This window comes from Salvelinus alpinus, chromosome 8 (genome assembly GCF_045679555.1).
Source record: "Salvelinus alpinus chromosome 8, SLU_Salpinus.1, whole genome shotgun sequence".
NCBI classification, from domain to species: domain Eukaryota; kingdom Metazoa; phylum Chordata; class Actinopteri; order Salmoniformes; family Salmonidae; genus Salvelinus; species Salvelinus alpinus.
In genome coordinates, this window is record NC_092093.1 from 7,844,181 (window position 1) to 7,866,858 (window position 22,678).

The following is a 22,678-nucleotide window of genomic DNA, read 5'->3' on the forward strand; positions in this document are numbered from 1 at the left end:
ACCAGACCAGTCATTATACCAGACCAGTCATTACACCAGACCAGTCATTACACCAGATCAGACCAGTCATTATACCAGACCAGTCATTATACCAGACCAGTCATTATACCAGACCAGTCATTACACCAGACCAGACCAGTCATTACACCAGACCAGTCATTACACCAGACCAGTCATTACACCAGACCAGTCATTACACCAGACCAGACCAGTCATTACACCAGACCAGTCATTACACCAGACCAGACCAGTCATTATACCAGACCAGTCATTATACCAGACCAGTCATTATACCAGACCAGTCATTACACCAGACCAGTCATTACACCAGACCAGTCATTACACCAGATCAGACCAGTCATTATACCAGACCAGTCATTATACCAGACCAGTCATTATACCAGACCAGTCATTACACCAGACCAGACCAGTCATTATACCAGACCAGTCATTATACCAGACCAGTCATTACACCAGACCAGACCAGTCATTATACCAGACCAGTCATTATACCAGACCAGTCATTATACCAGACCAGTCATTATACCAGACCAGTTATTATACCAGACCAGTCATTATACCAGACCAGTCATTACACCAGACCAGACCAGTCATTATACCAGACCAGTCATTATACCAGACCAGTCATTACACCAGACCAGTCATTATACCAGACCAGTCATTATACCAGACCAGTCATTACAACAGACCAGACCAGTCATTATACCAGACCAGTCATTATACCAGACCAGTCATTACAACAGACCAGACCAGTCATTATACCAGACCAGTCATTACACCAGACCAGTCATTACACCAGACCAGTCATTACACCAGACCAGACCAGTCATTACACCAGACCAGTCATTACACCAGACCAGACCAGTCATTATACCAGACCAGTCATTATACCAGACCAGTCATTATACCAGACCAGTCATTATACCAGACCAGTTATTATACCAGACCAGACCAGTCATTACAACAGACCAGACCAGTCATTACACCAGACCAGTCATTACACCAGACCAGTCATTACACCAGACCAGACCAGTCATTACACCAGACCAGTCATTACACCAGACCAGACCAGTCATTATACCAGACCAGTCATTATACCAGACCAGTCATTATACCAGACCAGTCATTATACCAGACCAGTCATTATACCAGACCAGTCATTACACCAGACCAGTCATTACACCAGATCAGATCAGTCATTATACCAGACCAGTCATTATACCAGACCAGTCATTATACCAGACCAGTCATTATACCAGACCAGACCAGTCATTATACCAGACCAGTCATTATACCAGACCAGTCATTACACCAGACCAGACCAGTCATTATACCAGACCAGTCATTATACCAGACCAGTCATTATACCAGACCAGTCATTACACCAGACCAGTCATTACACCAGACCAGACCAGTCATTATACCAGACCAGTCATTATACCAGACCAGTCATTACACCAGACCAGTCATTATACCAGACCAGTCATTACAACAGACCAGACCAGTCATTATACCAGACCAGTCATTATACCAGACCAGTCATTACACCAGACCAGACCAGTCATTACACCAGACCAGTCATTACAACAGACCAGACCAGTCATTATACCAGACCAGACCAGTCATTATACCAGACCAGTCATTACACCAGACCAGTCATTATACCAGACCAGTCATTATACCAGACCAGTCATTATACCAGACCAGTCATTATACCAGACCAGTCATTATACCAGACCAGTCATTATACCAGACCAGTTATTATACCAGACCAGTCATTATACCAGACCAGTCATTATACCAGACCAGACCAGACCAGTCATTACACCAGACCAGACCAGTCATTATACCAGACCAGTTATTATACCAGACCAGACCAGACCAGTCATTACACCAGACCAGACCAGTCATTATACCAGACCAGTCATTATACCAGACCAGTTATTATACCAGACCAGTCATTATACCAGACCAGACCAGTCATTATACCAGACCAGACCAGTCATTATACCAGACCAGTCATTACACCAGACCAGTCATTACACCAGACCAGTCATTATACCAGACCAGTCATTATACCAGACCAGTCATTATACCAGACCAGTCATTATACCAGACCAGACCAGTCATTATACCAGACCAGTCATTATACCAGACCAGTCATTATACCAGACCAGTCATTACACCAGACCAGTTATTATACCAGACCAGTCATTATACCAGACCAGTCATTACACCAGACCAGACCAGTCATTACACCAGACCAGTCATTATACCAGACCAGTCATTATACCAGACCAGTCATTATACCAGACCAGTCATTACACCAGACCAGTCATTACACCAGACCAGTCATTATACCAGACCAGTCATTACACCAGACCAGTCATTACACCAGACCAGTCATTACACCAGACCAGACCAGTCATTATACCAGACCAGACCAGTCATTATACCAGACCAGTCATTACACCAGACCAGTCATTATACCAGACCAGACCAGTCATTACAACAGACCAGTCATTACACCAGACCAGACCAGTCATTATACCAGACCAGTCATTATACCAGACCAGTCATTACAACAGACCAGTCATTACAACAGACCAGTCATTACAACAGACCAGTCATTATACCAGACCAGTCATTATACCAGACCAGTCATTATACCAGACCAGTCATTATACCAGACCAGTCATTATACCAGACCAGTCATTATACCAGACCAGTCATTACAACAGACCAGTCATTATACCAGACCAGTTATTATACCAGACCAGTTACTATACCAGACCAGTTACTATACCAGACCAGACCAGTTACTATACCAGACCAGTTACTATACCAGACCAGACACTATACCAGAACAGTCATTATACCAGACCAGTTACTATACCAGACCAGACGTTATACCAGACCAGTTACTATACCAGACCAGTTACTATACCAGAACAGTTATTATACCAGAACAGTTACTATACCAGACCAGTTATTATACCAGAACAGACCAGTTATTATACCAGAACAGTTACTATACCAGACCAGTCATTATACCAGACCAGACCAGTTATTACACCAGACCAGACCAGTCATTACAACAGACCAGACCAGACCAGTTATTATACCAGACCAGACCAGTCATTATACCAGACCAGACATTATACCAGACCAGTCATTACACCAGACCAGTCATTACACCAGACCAGTCATTACAACAGACCAGTCATTATACCAGACCAGTCATTATACCAGACCAGTCATTACACCAGACCAGTCATTATACCAGACCAGTCATTATACCAGACCAGTCATTATACCAGACCAGTCATTATACCAGACCAGTCATTACACCAGACCAGTCATTATACCAGACCAGTCATTATACCAGACCAGTCATTATACCAGACCAGTCATTATACCAGACCAGTCATTACACCAGACCAGTCATTATACCAGACCAGTCATTACACCAGACCAGACCAGTCATTACACCAGACCAGTCATTACACCAGACCAGACCAGTCATTATACCAGACCAGTCATTATACCAGACCAGTCATTACACCAGACCAGTCATTACACCAGACCAGTCATTATACCAGACCAGTCATTATACCAGACCAGTCATTATACCAGACCAGTCATTATACCAGACCAGTCATTATACCAGACCAGTCATTACACCAGACCAGACCAGTCATTACACCAGACCAGACCAGTCATTACACCAGACCAGTCATTACACCAGACCAGACCAGTCATTATACCAGACCAGTCATTATACCAGACCAGTCATTACACCAGACCAGTCATTATACCAGACCAGTCATTATACCAGACCAGTCATTACACCAGACCAGTCATTACACCAGACCAGTCATTACACCAGACCAGACCAGTCATTATACCAGACCAGTCATTACACCAGACCAGTCATTATACCAGACCAGTCATTATACCAGACCAGTCATTACACCAGACCAGACCAGTCATTATACCAGACCAGTCATTATACCAGACCAGTCATTACACCAGACCAGTCATTACACCAGACCAGTCATTACACCAGACCAGTCATTACACCAGACCAGACCAGTCATTACACCAGACCAGTCATTACACCAGACCAGACCAGTCATTATACCAGACCAGTCATTATACCAGACCAGTCATTATACCAGACCAGTCATTATACCAGACCAGTCATTACACCAGACCAGTCATTACACCAGATCAGACCAGTCATTATACCAGACCAGTCATTATACCAGACCAGTCATTATACCAGACCAGTCATTACACCAGACCAGACCAGTCATTATACCAGACCAGTCATTACACCAGACCAGACCAGTCATTATACCAGACCAGTCATTATACCAGACCAGTCATTATACCAGACCAGTCATTATACCAGACCAGTCATTATACCAGACCAGTCATTATACCAGACCAGTCATTACACCAGACCAGTCATTACACCAGACCAGACCAGTCATTATACCAGACCAGACCAGTCATTATACCAGACCAGTCATTACACCAGACCAGTCATTATACCAGACCAGTCATTATACCAGACCAGTCATTATACCAGACCAGTCATTACACCAGACCAGACCAGTCATTATACCAGACCAGTCATTATACCAGACCAGTCATTACACCAGACCAGACCAGTCATTACACCAGACCAGTCATTACAACAGACCAGACCAGTCATTATACCAGACCAGTCATTATACCAGACCAGTCATTATACCAGACCAGTCATTATACCAGACCAGTCATTATACCAGACCAGTCATTATACCAGACCAGTCATTATACCAGACCAGTCATTATACCAGACCAGTCATTACACCAGACCAGTCATTATACCAGACCAGTCATTACACCAGACCAGACCAGTCATTACACCAGACCAGTCATTACACCAGACCAGACCAGTCATTACACCAGACCAGACCAGTCATTATACCAGACCAGTCATTATACCAGACCAGTCATTACACCAGACCAGTCATTATACCAGACCAGTCATTATACCAGACCAGTCATTACACCAGACCAGTCATTACACCAGACCAGTCATTACACCAGACCAGACCAGTCATTATACCAGACCAGTCATTACACCAGACCAGTCATTATACCAGACCAGTCATTACACCAGACCAGACCAGTCATTATACCAGACCAGTCATTATACCAGACCAGTCATTACACCAGACCAGTCATTACACCAGACCAGTCATTACACCAGACCAGTCATTACACCAGACCAGTCATTACACCAGACCAGACCAGTCATTACACCAGACCAGTCATTACACCAGACCAGACCAGTCATTATACCAGACCAGTCATTATACCAGACCAGTCATTATACCAGACCAGTCATTATACCAGACCAGTCATTACACCAGACCAGTCATTACACCAGACCAGTCATTACACCAGATCAGACCAGTCATTATACCAGACCAGTCATTATACCAGACCAGTCATTATACCAGACCAGTCATTACACCAGACCAGACCAGTCATTACACCAGACCAGTCATTACACCAGACCAGTCATTACACCAGACCAGTCATTACACCAGACCAGACCAGTCATTACACCAGACCAGTCATTACACCAGACCAGACCAGTCATTATACCAGACCAGTCATTATACCAGACCAGTCATTATACCAGACCAGTCATTACACCAGATCAGACCAGTCATTATACCAGACCAGTCATTATACCAGACCAGTCATTATACCAGACCAGTCATTACACCAGACCAGACCAGTCATTATACCAGACCAGTCATTATACCAGACCAGTCATTATACCAGACCAGTCATTACACCAGACCAGACCAGTCATTATACCAGACCAGTCATTATACCAGACCAGTCATTATACCAGACCAGTCATTATACCAGACCAGTTATTATACCAGACCAGTCATTATACCAGACCAGTCATTACACCAGACCAGACCAGTCATTATACCAGACCAGTCATTATACCAGACCAGTCATTACACCAGACCAGTCATTACACCAGACCAGTCATTATACCAGACCAGTCATTATACCAGACCAGTCATTACAACAGACCAGACCAGTCATTATACCAGACCAGTCATTATACCAGACCAGTCATTACAACAGACCAGACCAGTCATTATACCAGACCAGTCATTACACCAGACCAGTCATTACACCAGACCAGTCATTACACCAGACCAGACCAGTCATTACACCAGACCAGTCATTACACCAGACCAGACCAGTCATTATACCAGACCAGTCATTATACCAGACCAGTCATTATACCAGACCAGTCATTATACCAGACCAGTTATTATACCAGACCAGACCAGTCATTACAACAGACCAGACCAGTCATTACACCAGACCAGTCATTACACCAGACCAGTCATTACACCAGACCAGACCAGTCATTACACCAGACCAGTCATTACACCAGACCAGACCAGTCATTATACCAGACCAGTCATTATACCAGACCAGTCATTATACCAGACCAGTCATTATACCAGACCAGTCATTATACCAGACCAGTCATTACACCAGACCAGTCATTACACCAGATCAGATCAGTCATTATACCAGACCAGTCATTATACCAGACCAGTCATTATACCAGACCAGTCATTATACCAGACCAGACCAGTCATTATACCAGACCAGTCATTATACCAGACCAGTCATTACACCAGACCAGACCAGTCATTATACCAGACCAGTCATTATACCAGACCAGTCATTATACCAGACCAGTCATTACACCAGACCAGTCATTACACCAGACCAGACCAGTCATTATACCAGACCAGTCATTATACCAGACCAGTCATTACACCAGACCAGTCATTATACCAGACCAGTCATTACAACAGACCAGACCAGTCATTATACCAGACCAGTCATTATACCAGACCAGTCATTACACCAGACCAGACCAGTCATTACACCAGACCAGTCATTACAACAGACCAGACCAGTCATTATACCAGACCAGACCAGTCATTATACCAGACCAGTCATTACACCAGACCAGTCATTATACCAGACCAGTCATTATACCAGACCAGTCATTATACCAGACCAGTCATTATACCAGACCAGTCATTATACCAGACCAGTCATTATACCAGACCAGTTATTATACCAGACCAGTCATTATACCAGACCAGTCATTATACCAGACCAGACCAGACCAGTCATTACACCAGACCAGACCAGTCATTATACCAGACCAGTTATTATACCAGACCAGACCAGACCAGTCATTACACCAGACCAGACCAGTCATTATACCAGACCAGTCATTATACCAGACCAGTTATTATACCAGACCAGTCATTATACCAGACCAGACCAGTCATTATACCAGACCAGACCAGTCATTATACCAGACCAGTCATTACACCAGACCAGTCATTACACCAGACCAGTCATTATACCAGACCAGTCATTATACCAGACCAGTCATTATACCAGACCAGTTATTATACCAGACCAGACCAGTCATTATACCAGACCAGACCAGTCATTATACCAGACCAGTCATTACACCAGACCAGTTATTATACCAGACCAGTCATTATACCAGACCAGTCATTATACCAGACCAGACCAGTCATTACACCAGACCAGTCATTATACCAGACCAGTTATTATACCAGACCAGTCATTATACCAGACCAGTCATTACACCAGACCAGTCATTACACCAGACCAGACCAGTCATTATACCAGACCAGACCAGTCATTATACCAGACCAGTCATTACACCAGACCAGTCATTATACCAGACCAGACCAGTCATTACAACAGACCAGTCATTACACCAGACCAGACCAGTCATTACACCAGACCAGACCAGTCATTATACCAGACCAGTCATTATACCAGACCAGTCATTACAACAGACCAGTCATTACAACAGACCAGTCATTATACCAGACCAGTCATTATACCAGACCAGTCATTACAACAGACCAGTCATTATACCAGACCAGTTATTATACCAGACCAGTCATTATACCAGACCAGTCATTATACCAGACCAGTCGTTATACCAGACCAGACATTACACCAGACCAGACCAGTCATTATACCAGACCAGACATTACACAGGAGCCGTATTCATTAGTGTCCACTCAGCAAAACATTTTGCAATCGGAACACGTTTTCCAATGAAAAATAGAGTTTCTTATTGAACAAGTCCAGGTAGTCCCTCCTCGTTTCATCCTCTCGGGTTCTAGTGAATACAACCCAGTACACACCAACCCATATGTCCCATCTACACCGGTACACTCCTAATCTCCTACTAGATCTCACCTCTCTCTGAGGGTTCGTGTCTTGGCCTGAATGACTCCCAGGTCCCAGAGAGCCAAGTTCCTGCGGTGGTTCACCTGTTTATGTCCAAACACCTCGATGGCCACTGCCCCCTCCGCCACAAACTCCACAAACTCCTCAGATACACACACCTCCAGCTCCTGGGAACAAACACAACACGTACAGAGACACACAAACATGGCCGCTGTTCAACACATCATGCTTTACTCTGGGTAGGTTTGCAAAATCCTGGAAACTTGGCGATGGCTGCCGTTTTATGAGCTCCTAACCAACTGTATTATTTTTTTAAAAATGTTTTTGTTGCATTGTTTGTACATTATTTTGTACATCATGTTGCTGCTGCCGTCTCTTATGACCCGAAAAGAGCTTCTGGATATCAGAACAGCGATTACTCACCTCCAACTGGACGAAAATTATTTATTTAACGAATCCGACGCCAAGGATATACTGCTTTCTCGAGACCAGGCCCAAATCCCTGTCATTCGCATGAAGAAAAGATAGAGGACGTACACAGGGCGGAGGTCGTGGCAGCCTTGGGAGATTTCATAGGCGAGTGAGTAAACCTCCACTACCATCCGTACTATTGGCCAACGTGCAATCATTGGAAAACTAAAATGGATGATATACGATTGAGACATTCTACCAAAAGGGACAATAAAAACTGTAATATCTTATGTTTCACCGAGTTCGTGGCTGAACGACGACACGGATAATATAGAGCTGGCTGAGTTTTCAGTGCATCGGCAGGACAGAGCAGCTACGTCTGGTAAGACGAGGGGCAAGGGGTGTGTGTCTATTTGTCAATAACTGCTGGTGCGCGACGTCTAATATTAAAGAAGTCTCGAGGAATTGCTCGCCTGAGGTAGAGTACCTCTTGATAAGCTGTAGATCACACTATCTATATTATTCATAGCCATCTATTTACAACCACAAACTGATGCTGGCACTAAGACTGCACTCAACCAGCTGTATAAAGCCATAAGCAAACAAGAAAATGCTCATCCAGAAGTGGTGCTCCTAGTGGCCGGAGACTAATGCAGGCAAACTTAAATCCGTTTTACCTAATTTCTACCAGCAGGTCACATGTGCAACCAGAGGGGGAAAAAAAACTCTAGACCACCTTTACTCCACACACAGAGACGTGTACAAAGCTCTTCCTCGCCCTCCATTTGGCACATCTGACCCTAATTATATCCTCCTGATTTCTGTTTACAAGCAATAACTAAAGCAGGAAGTACCAGTGCCTTGCTCAATATAGAAGTGGTCAGATGACACGGAAGTGGTCAGATGACGCGGATGCTACGCTACAGGACAGGTTTGCTAGCACAGACTGGAATATGTTCCGGGATTCATCCAATGGCATTGAGGAGTACGCCACCTCATTCACCGGCTTCATCAATAAGTGCATCGACGACGATGTCCCAGCAGTGACCATACATACATATCCAAACCAGAAGCCATGGATTACAGGCAACATCCGCACTGAGCTAAAGGCTAGAGCTGCCACTTTCAAGGAGCGGGACACTAATCCGACTGCTTATAAGAAATCCCACTACACCCTCAGATGAACCATCAAACAGGCAAAGGTTCTGACGCTCGTCAGATGTGGCAGGGCTTGCAAACTATTACAGACAACAAAGGGAAACAGCCGCGAGCTGCCCAGTGACTCGAGCCTACAAGACTAGCTAAATGCCTTTTATGTTCGCTTCGAGGCATGCTTCAGTGTTGCTTGCATGAGAGCACCAGCTGTTCTGGACAACTGTGTGATCACCCTTATCACGGATCCCTCCGGAACTTTCATCACACACACCTGTCCTCTATTCCCACTGATAAATGTGCCCTTTGGTTTCCGTTGTCTGTCCATTATTTTCACAATTTCCGTTGGTGCGTGTGAGTACCTGTGCTGTGTGTTTTGGGATTTTGTGCCCTTGTGGATTGCGCAAATGATTATGGGTATCATCCCGTGTGTTAATCATTGTGCGCGTGTTTTATTTATTCGAGGTACTCCTCGCTCTTTTGTTTGGGTTTCAACCCTGTGTTTTTGAATAGTGTTTGTTTGGTCTTCGTCCCTTTACATGGAACGCCGTAATTTGGGTACAATTTAAAAAAACTTTTACGCATTCCTGCGTCTGTCTCCCGAATCAATTATACCAACGTGACAACCCTCTCCGTAGCCAATCAAAACCTTTAAACAGGTCAACATTCACAAAGCCGCGGGGCCAGACGGATTACCAGGACGTGTACTCAAAGCGTGCGCAGACCAACTGGCAGGTGTCTTCAATGACATTTTCAACCTGTCCCTGACCGAGTCTGTAATACCTACACGTTTCAAGCAGACCACCATAGTCCCTGTGCCCAAGGAAGCTAAGGTAACCTGGCTGAATGATTACCTACACACACACACCCGGTACCGGTACCCCCTGTATATAGCCTCGTTATTGTATTACTTAATTTTTTTACTTTAGTTTATTTAGTAAATATTTTTCTTCACTATTTCTTGAACTGCATTGTTGGTTAAGCTTACTAGCTTTCCCCGGCATTATGGCACTCACATTCCTATTTCCTGGAGTCGGAGGCAGGCGGAGGAAGTCGGAGGAAGAAGCGGGGCTTGCTGCACCTCCGATGAAGAAGCAACCTCCGAGACTCAGAGCAAGGGGCTTTAGCACAGGTCTGAGTGAGTGGTGAGCCCCTCCACAAGAACATTATTGTGACGTCAGTGCCTCCACGTTCGGAGTGCTACGCCAGGCATTGCCGGAGCCCCCCACAAGAGGACAGGCTTCATCCAGCACAACTTAGTTTGGAAGCTTGTTCATGTTTAAATCCCCCCTCTGTAGCCCACTCTGTTAACCTAGGCTCAGTGAAGAGCGGTGTTAAGTTGAACGAATGAATCCGAGCCTCAGGCTTATCAACTGTGGAAGCGAGACGCGTATTTCATTGGCCTTGTCAGGCGTGACTATAGATCCTTCAACCGAAGTCTGTTGTACTGTTCAGGGAACAGTAGTTATAGTCACGTGGTGAGAGACTCCTCTTTAGCTAATAAAAACACAGAAAAGGACAAATAGAAAGGTCTACAAACCTTGGCATATGTGGCTAGTGACGACCCCATTCAGGGCCGGACTACCACATCCAGGGCCCCGGGGTACGTACCTCTAGGAGGGTGGCTAACTTCCTGCAATTCTATAAAATGTTACCGTTTTACCAAAGGGCACATGCCCTGCGTGCCCGTTCAGTAATCCGTCCCTGACTCTATTGTCTCACCTTGCTACTGTCAAAAAGTACGGTGCAGAGGGGATCTCTGCTGGTGGCTGAGGGGGGCATGGGCTCCACCTCCGGGGCGATGAACACAGGCTCATCCTGCCCCCAGAAATGGTACTGGCAGAACACAAAGTTACACAGGTGGCGAGGAAGACCTGTAGCCTGCAGGATCCTGACCTGGAGAGAGAGAGAGAGAGGAGAGAGGGAGAGAGGAGGAGAAGGGAGGAGACAGAGAGGGAGAGAGAGAGGAGGAGAAGGGAGGAGACAGAGAGGGAGAGAGAGAGGGGGAGAAGGGAGGAGACAGGGAGGGAGAGAGGAGGAAAAGGGAGGAGACAGAGGGAGAGAGGGAGGAGACAGAGGGAGGGAAGACAGAGTGGGGAGGAGAGAGAGAGGGGGAGGAGAGAAAGAGGGAGAGGGGAGAAAGAGGGCGAGGGGAGAGAGGGAAGAGAGAGCAGGGGAGGAGAAGGGAGGAGACAGAGAGCAGGGAGGAGAAGGGAGGAGACAGAGAGCAGAAGGGAGGAGAGAGAACAGGGAAGAGACAGAGCGGGGAGGAGAGAGGGAGGAGACAGAGCAGGGGAGGAGAAGGGGGAGGAGACAGAGAGCAGGGAGGAGAAGGGAGGAGACAGAGCAGGGGAGGAGAAGGGGGAGGAGACAGAGAGCAGGGAGGAGAAGGGAGGAGACAGAGCAGGGGAGGAGAGAGAGAGGGAAGAGACAGAGAGCGGGGAGGAGGGAGATATACGCTGAGTGTATTGTCTATATGAACACATAATACAGCAGTGTGATTATAGATTACGAATGATCCTTTCCATGAGCAACCCTCAGAGACACTGGACATAACATATTCATATATTATAAATTCTCAGCATCCAAGGATTCATTGGGTGTAACGTGGTGGGAACTGATTTTGGACTGTTTACAGGACATAGTAGCGACATTTAGCGATTGCTAAATGAAGTCAAAAACTAGACACGCCATCTGTGTTTCAGAACCTGACATTTCAGTGTGTCTGATGTCCATCTGTGTTTCAGGACCTGACATTTCAGTGTGTCTGATGTCCATCTGTGTTTCAGGACCTGACATTTCAGTGTGTCTGATGTCCATCTGTGTTTCAGGACCTGACATTTCAGTGTGTCTGATGTCCATCTGTGTTTCAGGACCTGACATTTCAGTGTGTCTGATGTCCATCTGTGTGTTTCAGGACCTGACATTTCAGTGTGTCTGATGTCCATCTGTGTTTCAGGACCTGACATTTCAGTGTGTCTGATGTCCATCTATGCGTTTCAGGACCTGACATTTCAGTGATGTCCATCTGTGTTTCAGGACCTGACATTTCAGTGTGTCTGATGTCCATCTGTGTTTCAGGACCTGACATTTCAGTGTGTCTGATGTCCATCTGTGTTTCAGGACCTGACATTTCAGTGTGTCTGATGTCCATCTGTGTTTCAGGACCTGACATTTCAGTGTGTCTGATGTCCATCTATGTTTCAGGACCTGACATTTCAGTGTGTCTGATGTCCATCTGTGTTTCAGGACCTGACATTTCAGTGTGTCTGATGTCCATCTGTGTGTTTCAGGACCTGACATTTCAGTGCGTCTGATGTCCATCTGTGTGTTTCAGGCCCTGACATTTCAGTGTGTCTGATGTCCATCTGTGTTTCAGGACCTGACATTTCAGTGTGTCTGATGTCCATCTGTGTTTCAGGACCTGACATTTCAGTGTGTCTGATGTCCATCTGTGTGTTTCAGGACCTGACATTTCAGTGTGTCTGATGTCCATCTGTGTTTCAGGACCTGACATTTCAGTGTGTCTGATGTCCATCTGTGTTTCAGGACCTGACATTTCAGTGATGTCCATCTGTGTTTCAGGACCTGACATTTCAGTGTGTCTGATGTCCATCTGTGTGTTTCAGGACCTGACATTTCAGTGATGTCCATCTGTGTTTCAGGACCTGACATTTCAGTGTGTCTGATGTCCATCTATGCGTTTCAGGACCTGACATTTCAGTGTGTCTGATGTCCATCTGTGTTTCAGGACCTGACATTTCAGTGTGTCTGATGTCCATCTGTGTGTTTCAGGACCTGACATTTCAGTGTGTCTGATGTCCATCTGTGTGTTTCAGGACCTGACATTTCAGTGTGTCTGATATCCATCTGTGTGTTTCAGGCCCTGATGTCGTCTCCTACCACACACTCCATTTTGCGTTCCTGTGTCTCTCCATCTGGACTGGTCTCTACTTTCTCCAGCCCCTCGCTCCCTCGCCACACCTCCACATGTAGACGCCCTGCAACCTAACAGGAAGACAGACAGACATCTCAGTCAATCCCACACACGGCCGTACCTCTCCCTTCTGGTTGATAATAGGTATAGCGTATTGCAGCTTGACGTCGTAGAACACGAACACACACACGAACACACACGTCCGTACCTCTCCCTTCTGGTTGATAATAGGTACAGCGTATTGCAGCTTGACGTCGCAGAAGAGACAGGCCAGAAACACGTTGGCCACTCCGATCAGACTGTGGTTCTCCTGCTCGTCAAAGAACGGGTCGGCACGCTTGAAGTAGGAACGCATCACCTAGACAGAGACCAGGGGAGAGTGGGAGACGGGGGGTGAGGAAAGGGGGAGACGGGGTGAGGGGAGAGAGGGAGACGGGGGGTGAGGGAACAGGGAGAGAAATGGAGACGGGGTGAGGAAAGGGGGAGAGAGGAAGACAAGGGGGTAAGGGGAGATGAGACAGGGAGAGAGGGAGACGGGGTGAGGGTAGGAGGGAGAGGGAAGGGGGTGAGAGAAGGAGACAGGGGTTGAGGGAAGGGGAGAGAGGGAGACGGGGTGAGGGTAGGAGGGAGAGGGAAGGGGGTGAGAGAAGGAGACAGGGGGTGAGGGAAGGGGAGAGAGAGAAGGAGACAGGGGGTGAGGGAAGGGGAGAGAGGGAGACGGGGTGAGGGTAGGAGGGAGAGGGAAGGGGGAGACGGGGTGAGAGAAGGAGACAGGGGGTGAGAGAAGGAGACGGGGGGTGAGGGAAGGGGAGAGAGGGAGACGGGGTGAGGGTAGGAGGGAGAGGGAAGGGGGAGAGAGAAGGAGACAGGGGGTGAGGGAAGGGGGAGACGGGGTGAGAGAAGGAGACACGAGGTGAGGGAAGGGGAGAGAGGGAGACAGGAGGGTGAGGGGAGAGAGGGAGACAGGAGGGAGAGGGAAGGGGGAGACGGGGTGAGAGAAGGAGACAGGGGGTGAGGGAAGGGGAGAGAAAGAGAGACTCACAGGGTTGTCTTCATCGTAGTCTTTCCACTCCTGGTAGAGGTCTCTCATGTCCACCACTCTGTTCTCCATCTTTTCCAGAGCCCAGATCTGTTTCCCTTTACCCTTACGTCTCACCTGCACCGCGGGCTCACTCAGCACCGCATCACGCTGTAGAGAGGGAAAGAGAGAGAGGGAGAGGGAAAGAGAGGGAGAGGGAGAGAGAGGAGAAAGGGTTAGTGTGTGTATATATACAGTTGAAGTCGGAAGTTTACATACACTTAGGTGGGTGTCATTAAAACTTGTTTTTCAACTACTCCACTTCAACTGTATGCTTCTCTTCATCCTTAGGCCCTGGAACCACAGTCTCACTCAGCACCGCCTCACGCCGTCCTGCACCACAGGCTCACTCAGCACCGCCTCACGCTGTCCTGCACCACAGGCTCACTCAGCACCGCCTCACGCCGTCCTGCACCACAGGCTCACTCAGCACCGCCTCACGCTGTCCTGGAACCACAGGCTCACTCAGCACCGCCTCACGCTGCCCTGCACCACAGGCTCACTCGGCACCGCCTCACGCTGCCCTGCACCACAGGCTCACTCGGCACCGCCTCACGCTGCCCTGCAACCACAGGCTCACTCGGCACCGCCTCACGCTGCCCTGCACCACAGGCTCACTCGGCACCGCCTCACGCTGCCCTGCACCACAGGCTCACTCGGCACCGCCTCACGCTGCCCTGCACCACAGGCTCACTCGGCACCGCCTCACGCTGCCTTGCACCACAGGCTCACTCGGCACCGCCTCACGCTGTCCTGCACCACAGGCTCACTCGGCACCGCCTCACGCTGTCCTGCACCACGGGCTCACTCGGCACCGCCTCACGCTGTCCTGCACCACAGGCTCACTCGGCACCGCCTCACGCTGTCCTGAACCACGGGCTCACTCGGCACCGCCTCACGCTGTCCTGCACCACAGGCTCACTCGGCACCGCCTCACACTGTCCTGCACCACGGGCTCACTCGGCACCGCCTCACGCTGTCCTGCACCACGGGCTCACTCAGCACCGCCTCACGCTGTCCTGCACCACAGGCTCACTCAGCACCGCCTAAACTAAACACACATGGCAAGGGGCCAACACCTCTCACTGTAGACACACTGTTCTAAACATGTGAACACACACACACACACACACACACACACACACACACACACACACACACACACACACACACCTCCGTGGACAAACATTGACACACACAGCACTGTATGTAAAGCTGATAATGTTGTCACGCAGGCACACACACCCGACACCGACCTTCCTGTTGGCGTCGAGGTTAGCAGCAGGTATTTGCAGTGTGACCAGGTACTCCGTCCTCTTGTTGAGTTCCTCAGCTATGAAGCCAGCCTCCTGCACCAGCAGGTTAGCTCTGACGATCTGTTCCCTCAGTCTTCTCAGGCTACGAGTCATCATGGCCTCTCTACAGCACGGAGAGAGAGACACAGAGGGTCAGTTAGAGGACCAGCAGGTTAGCTCTGACGATCTGTTGTCTCAGGCTACGAGTCATCATGGCCTCTCTACAGCACGGAGAGAGAGACACAGAGGGTCAGTTAGAGGACCAGCAGGTTAGCTCTGACGATCTGTTGTCTCAGTCTACGAGTCATCATGGCCTCTCTACAGGGGGAGGCAGAGAGATAACAGACCGACAGAGAAAGACAGACCGACAGAGAGCGAGACAGACAGCGAGACAGAGAGCGAGACAGAGAGCGAGACAGAGAGCGAGACAGACAGACAGACACTGCCTCTCATCTACATAGAGGAGTCATCACTGCCTCTCTGCATGGCATGGAGAAGGACAGGACAACAGGACAAAACATTGTGAAAAAGTATTCAGGTACCAAATGATAATCTGGATGACTAGGTGTGTTTTAGTTAATTAATTAAATGTCTGTGATCCAATGTTTCCAGATAGACAAAATACCAAGACATACGGGTCTATTTGGGTTTCAGACTTTGACAACCTGACACCTCACCTGTTCTCGCTCCATCTTCGCATGCGTGTCTGGGCGCAAGGTGATGATGCGATCGATGCCGCTGCTGATGCTGAGGGTCCGGCTGGCTCCAGGCCTGCGGGTCCAGGGCTCTGCAGCGGCAGAGTGTGTTTCTCTGCAGGAGGGAGCTGCTTCCTCAGCTGCTGCAGCTCCTGCTCGTACATCTGTCTCTGGCGCTCCAGAGCCGTCCTCTTCTCCTCCTCGTGCTGCCGCTCCAACGTCTGGAGGACAGACTGCATGGGGTCTGAGGGGGGAGGGAGAGCGGGAAGGGGGAGGGAGAGCGGGAAGGCGAGAGAGAGGGGATTAGTTATGAATGCTGGGAAAAGTGAATGGATCTTTGAAAGCACCAAGTCCCTGACTAGTTGAATCGTGTTTCATTTTGAATGGGACCTCTTCCTCTGTATCCCTCAGAAGATGAGGAGGAAAAGGAACTCACCGTTGTTTCCCCCATGGCCTTCATCATGACCTGTCTAGACTAATGTTCTCTCTCTCCCTCTATCAGACCCCATACACATCGTCCCTCTATCAGACCCCATTTACATCGTCCCTCTAGCAGACCCCATTTACATCGTCCCTCTAGCAGACCCCATTTACATCGTCCCTCTATCAGACCCCATACACATCGTCCCTCTATCAGACCCCATACACATCGTCCCTCTATCAGACCCCATACACATCGTCCCTCTATCAGACCCCATACACACCGTCCCTCTAGCAGACCCCATACACATCGTCCCTCTATCAGACCCCATACACATCGTCCCTCTATCAGACCCCATACACACCGTCCCTCTATCAGACCCCATACACACCGTCCCTCTATCAGACACATCGTCCCTCTATCAGACCCCATACACACCAGCCCTCTATCAGACCCCATACACACCGTCCCTCTATCAGACCCCATACACACCAGCCCTCTATCAGACCCCATACACACCGTCCCTCTATCAGACCCCATACACACCGTCCCTCTATCAGACCCCATTTACATCGTCCCTCTAGCAGACACCATACACACCGTCCCTCTATCAGACCCCATTTACATCGTCCCTCTAGCAGACCCCATACACACCGTCCCTCTATCAGACCCCATACACACCGTCCCTCTATCAGACCCCATTTACATCGTCCCTCTATCAGACCCCATACACACCATCCCTCTATCAGACCCCATACACACCGTCCCTCTATCAGACCCCATACACACCGTCCCTCTATCAGACCCCATACACACCGTCCCTCTAGCAGACCCCATACACACCGTCCCTCTAGCAGACCCCATACACACCGTCCCTCTAGCAGACCCCATACACACCGTCCCTCTATCAGACCCCATACACACCGTCCCTCTATCAGACCCCATACACACCGTCCCTCTATCAGACCCCATACACACCGTCCCTCTATCAGACCCCATACACACCGTCCCTCTATCAGACCCCATACACACCGTCCCTCTATCAGACCCCATACACACCGTCCCTCTATCAGACCCCATACACACCGTCCCTCTATCAGACCCCATACACACCATCCCTCTATCAGACCCCATTTACATCGTCCCTCTATCAGACCCCATACACACCATCCCTCTAGCAGACCCCATACACACCATCCCTCTAGCAGACCCCATACACACCGTCCCTCTAGCAGACCCCATACACACCGTCCCTCTATCAGACCCCATACACACCGTCCCTCTATCAGACCCCATACACACCATCCCTCTATCAGACCCCATACACACCGTCCCTCTATCAGACCCCATACACACCGTCCCTCTATCAGACCCCATACACACCGTCCCTCTATCAGACCCCATACACACCGTCCCTCTATCAGACCCCATACACACCGTCCCTCTATCAGACCCCATACACACCGTCCCTCTATCAGACCCCATACACACCGTCCCTCTATCAGACCCCATACACACCATCCCTCTATCAGACCCCATACACACCATCCCTCTATCAGACCCCATACACACCATCCCTCTATCAGACCCCATACACACCATCCCTCTAGCAGACCCCATACACACCATCCCTCTAGCAGACCCCATACACACCGTCCCTCTATCAGACCCCATACACACCATCCCTCTATCAGACCCCATACACACCGTCCCTCTATCAGACCCCATTTACATCGTCCCTCTATCAGACCCCATTTACATCGTCCCTCTATCAGACCCCATACACACCATCCCTCTAGCAGACCCCATACACACCATCCCTCTCACCGTTGTTTCCCATGCCCTTCATCATGACCTCTGTCTGGGCGAACTCGTAGCCAAAGCTGACCTCACTGGACACATTGCTGACCGTATCAAAGTCCACCTCCAACTGGTCAGTACTGAGGCAATTCTTCATCACACTACCCGCCTCATCCTCACCCCCCGCATGGGCTAGGTGTCTGGGCAGGTTGATCCTGAAGGGGTGGAATGAGGAGAGAGAGAGAAAGGGTGAGAGAGAGAGAGAGAGAAAGGGTGAGAGAGAGAGAGAGGGTGAGAGAGAGAGAGAGAGGGTGAGAGAGAGAGAGAGGGTGAGAGAGAGAGAGAGAGAGGTGAGAGAGAGAGAGAGGGTGAGAGAGAGAGAGAGAGAGAGAGAGAGAGAGAGAGAGAGAGAGAGAGAGAGAGAGAGAGAGAGAGAGAGAGAGAAAGAGGGTGAGAGAGAGAGAGAGTGGGTGAGAGAGAGAGAGAGAGAGAGGGTGAGAGAAATCATGAGGTATACATTTCAGACATGCTTACAGATTAATAACAGCTGCTACTCAAGTACATAGAGATGTTATTTTTTAAACAGTAGCCAGCCTAACCCTTCCCCACAGTGTGAACAGGCAGACCTGAAGAAGTGGTTGTTTCCCCACAAGATCCGGTCTCCATGGTGAAGCAGGACTGGGTTGGTGACTGAAGAGCCATTCACACACGTACTGTAGACAGAGAGATCGTGTCATCACTGACTACAGCATCGATACAGTACAGTATGTATTTCTTTGTGTAGTGTGTTAATGTCTCAGATGACATTAACAAGCCACAAATACAGGTGAGAGAGAGACTTGTCTACTGTGTGTTGTGATGTGTGTGTGTGTGTGTACCATTACGTTGTGTGTGTGTACTGTGCATTGTGGTGTGTATGATTATTGTGTGTACTGTGTGTTGCGGTATGTGTGCATGTTAGGGCCGGGATGAGTCCAGTATCACCACACTCATTAGTATGAGGCAAGGAAACAAAATACCAAGCAGATTTAACTCCTTCAGGGAAACAGCTTTCATGTTGGAAACATACATCACAACATGTGTTACATACAGCAGGTTTAGTACCAGGCTATATCACAACATATATACAGCAGGTTTAGTACCAGGCTATATCACAACATATATACAGCAGGTTTAGGACCAGGCTATATCACAACATATATACAGCAGGTTTAGGACCAGGCTATATCACAACATATATACAGCAGGTTTAGGACCAGGCTATATCACAACATGTGTTACATACAGCAGGTTTAGGACCAGGCTATATCACAACATATATACAGCAGGTTTAGGACCAGGCTATATCACAACATGTGTTACATACAGCAGGTTTAGGACCAGGCTATATCACAACATATATACAGCAGGTTTAGGACCAGGCTATATCACAACATATATACAGCAGGTTTAGGACCAGGCTATATCACAACATATATACAGCAGGTTTAGGACCAGGCTATATCACAACATATATACAGCAGGTTTAGGACCAGGCTATATCACAACATATATACAGCAGGTTTAGGACCAGGCTATATCACAACATATATACAGCAGGTTTAGGACCAGGCTATATCACAACATATATACAGCAGGTTTAGGACCAGGCTATATCACAACATATATACAGCAGGTTTAGGACCAGGCTATATCACAACATGTGTTACATACAGCAGGTTTAGGACCAGGCTATATCACAACATGTGTTACATACAGCAGGTTTAGGACCAGGCTATATCACAACATGTGTTACATACAGCAGGTTTAGGACCAGGCTATATCACAACATATATACAGCAGGTTTAGGACCAGGCTATATCACAACATATATACAGCAGGTTTAGGACCAGGCTATATCACAACATATATACAGCAGGTTTAGGACCAGGCTATATCACAACATATATACAGCAGGTTTATGACCAGGCTATATCACAACATATATACAGCAGGTTTAGGACCAGGCTATATCACAACATATATACAGCAGGTTTAGGACCAGGCTATATCACAACATATATACAGCAGGTTTAGGACCAGGCTATATCACAACATATATACAGCAGGTTAAGGACCAGGCTATATCACAACATATATACAGCAGGTTTAGGACCAGGCTATATCACAACATATATACAGCAGGTTAAGGACCAGGCTATATCACAACATATATACAGCAGGGTAAGGACCAGGCTATATCACAACATATATACAGCAGGTTTAGGACCAGGCTATATCACAACATGTGTTACATACAGCAGGTTTAGGACCAGGCTATATCACAACATATATACAGCAGGTTTAGGACCAGGCTATATCACAACATGTGTTACATACAGCAGGTTAAGGACCAGGCTATATCACAACATGTGTTACGTACAGCAGGTTTAGGACCAGGCTATATCACAACATGTGTTACATACAGCAGGTTAAGGACCAGGCTATATCACAACATGTGTTACATACAGCAGGTTAAGGACCAGGCTATATCACAACATATATACAGCAGGTTTAGGACCAGGCTATATCACAACATATATACAGCAGGTTTAGGACCAGGCTATATCACAACATATATACAGCAGGTTTAGGACCAGGCTATATCACAACATATATACAGCAGGTTAAGGACCAGGCTATATCACAACATATATACAGCAGGTTAAGGACCAGGCTATATCACAACATATATACAGCAGGTTTAGGACCAGGCTATATCACAACATATATACAGCAGGTTAAGGACCAGGCTATATCACAACATATATACAGCAGGTTAAGGACCAGGCTATATCACAACATATATACAGCAGGTTTAGGACCAGGCTATATCACAACATGTGTTACATACAGCAGGTTTAGGACCAGGCTATATCACAACATATATACAGCAGGTTTAGGACCAGGCTATATCACAACATGTGTTACATACAGCAGGTTAAGGACCAGGCTATATCACAACATGTGTTACGTACAGCAGGTTTAGGACCAGGCTATATCACAACATGTGTTACATACAGCAGGTTAAGGACCAGGCTATATCACAACATGTGTTACATACAGCAGGTTAAGGACCAGGCTATATCACAACATATATACAGCAGGTTTAGGACCAGGCTATATCACAACATATATACAGCAGGTTTAGGACCAGGCTATATCACAACATATATACAGCAGGTTTAGGACCAGGCTATATCACAACATATATACAGCAGGTTAAGGACCAGGCTATATCACAACATATATACAGCAGGTTTAGGACCAGGCTATATCACAACATATATACAGCAGGTTTAGGACCAGGCTATATCACAACATATATACAGCAGGTTTAGGACCAGGCTATATCACAACATATATACAGCAGGTTTAGGACCAGGCTATATCACAACATGTGTTACATACAGCAGGTTTAGGACCAGGCTATATCACAACATGTGTTACAGCAGGTTTAGGACCAGG

The 22,678-nt window shown here is 47.6% G+C and overlaps 1 protein-coding gene across 2 annotated transcripts in view; it reads right to left on the reverse strand.

The window, feature by feature from the left end:
- Positions 1 to 22,678, reverse strand: part of LOC139582494 (kinesin-like protein KIF13B) — a 69,905-nt gene that overhangs the window by 25,914 nt on the left and 21,313 nt on the right. For both annotated transcript variants that reach the window (XM_071412554.1, XM_071412555.1), the window contains exons 17-25: positions 19,798 to 19,884; positions 19,199 to 19,386; positions 16,933 to 17,194; positions 16,217 to 16,379; positions 14,925 to 15,071; positions 14,091 to 14,240; positions 13,849 to 13,953; positions 11,668 to 11,841; positions 8,392 to 8,549 (exon numbers count right to left, since the gene is read on the reverse strand). In XM_071412554.1, the coding sequence (XP_071268655.1) occupies positions 8,392 to 8,549; positions 11,668 to 11,841; positions 13,849 to 13,953; positions 14,091 to 14,240; positions 14,925 to 15,071; positions 16,217 to 16,379; positions 16,933 to 17,194; positions 19,199 to 19,386; positions 19,798 to 19,884 (1,434 nt within the window). The remainder of the gene's footprint in view (positions 1 to 8,391; positions 8,550 to 11,667; positions 11,842 to 13,848; positions 13,954 to 14,090; positions 14,241 to 14,924; positions 15,072 to 16,216; positions 16,380 to 16,932; positions 17,195 to 19,198; positions 19,387 to 19,797; positions 19,885 to 22,678) is intronic.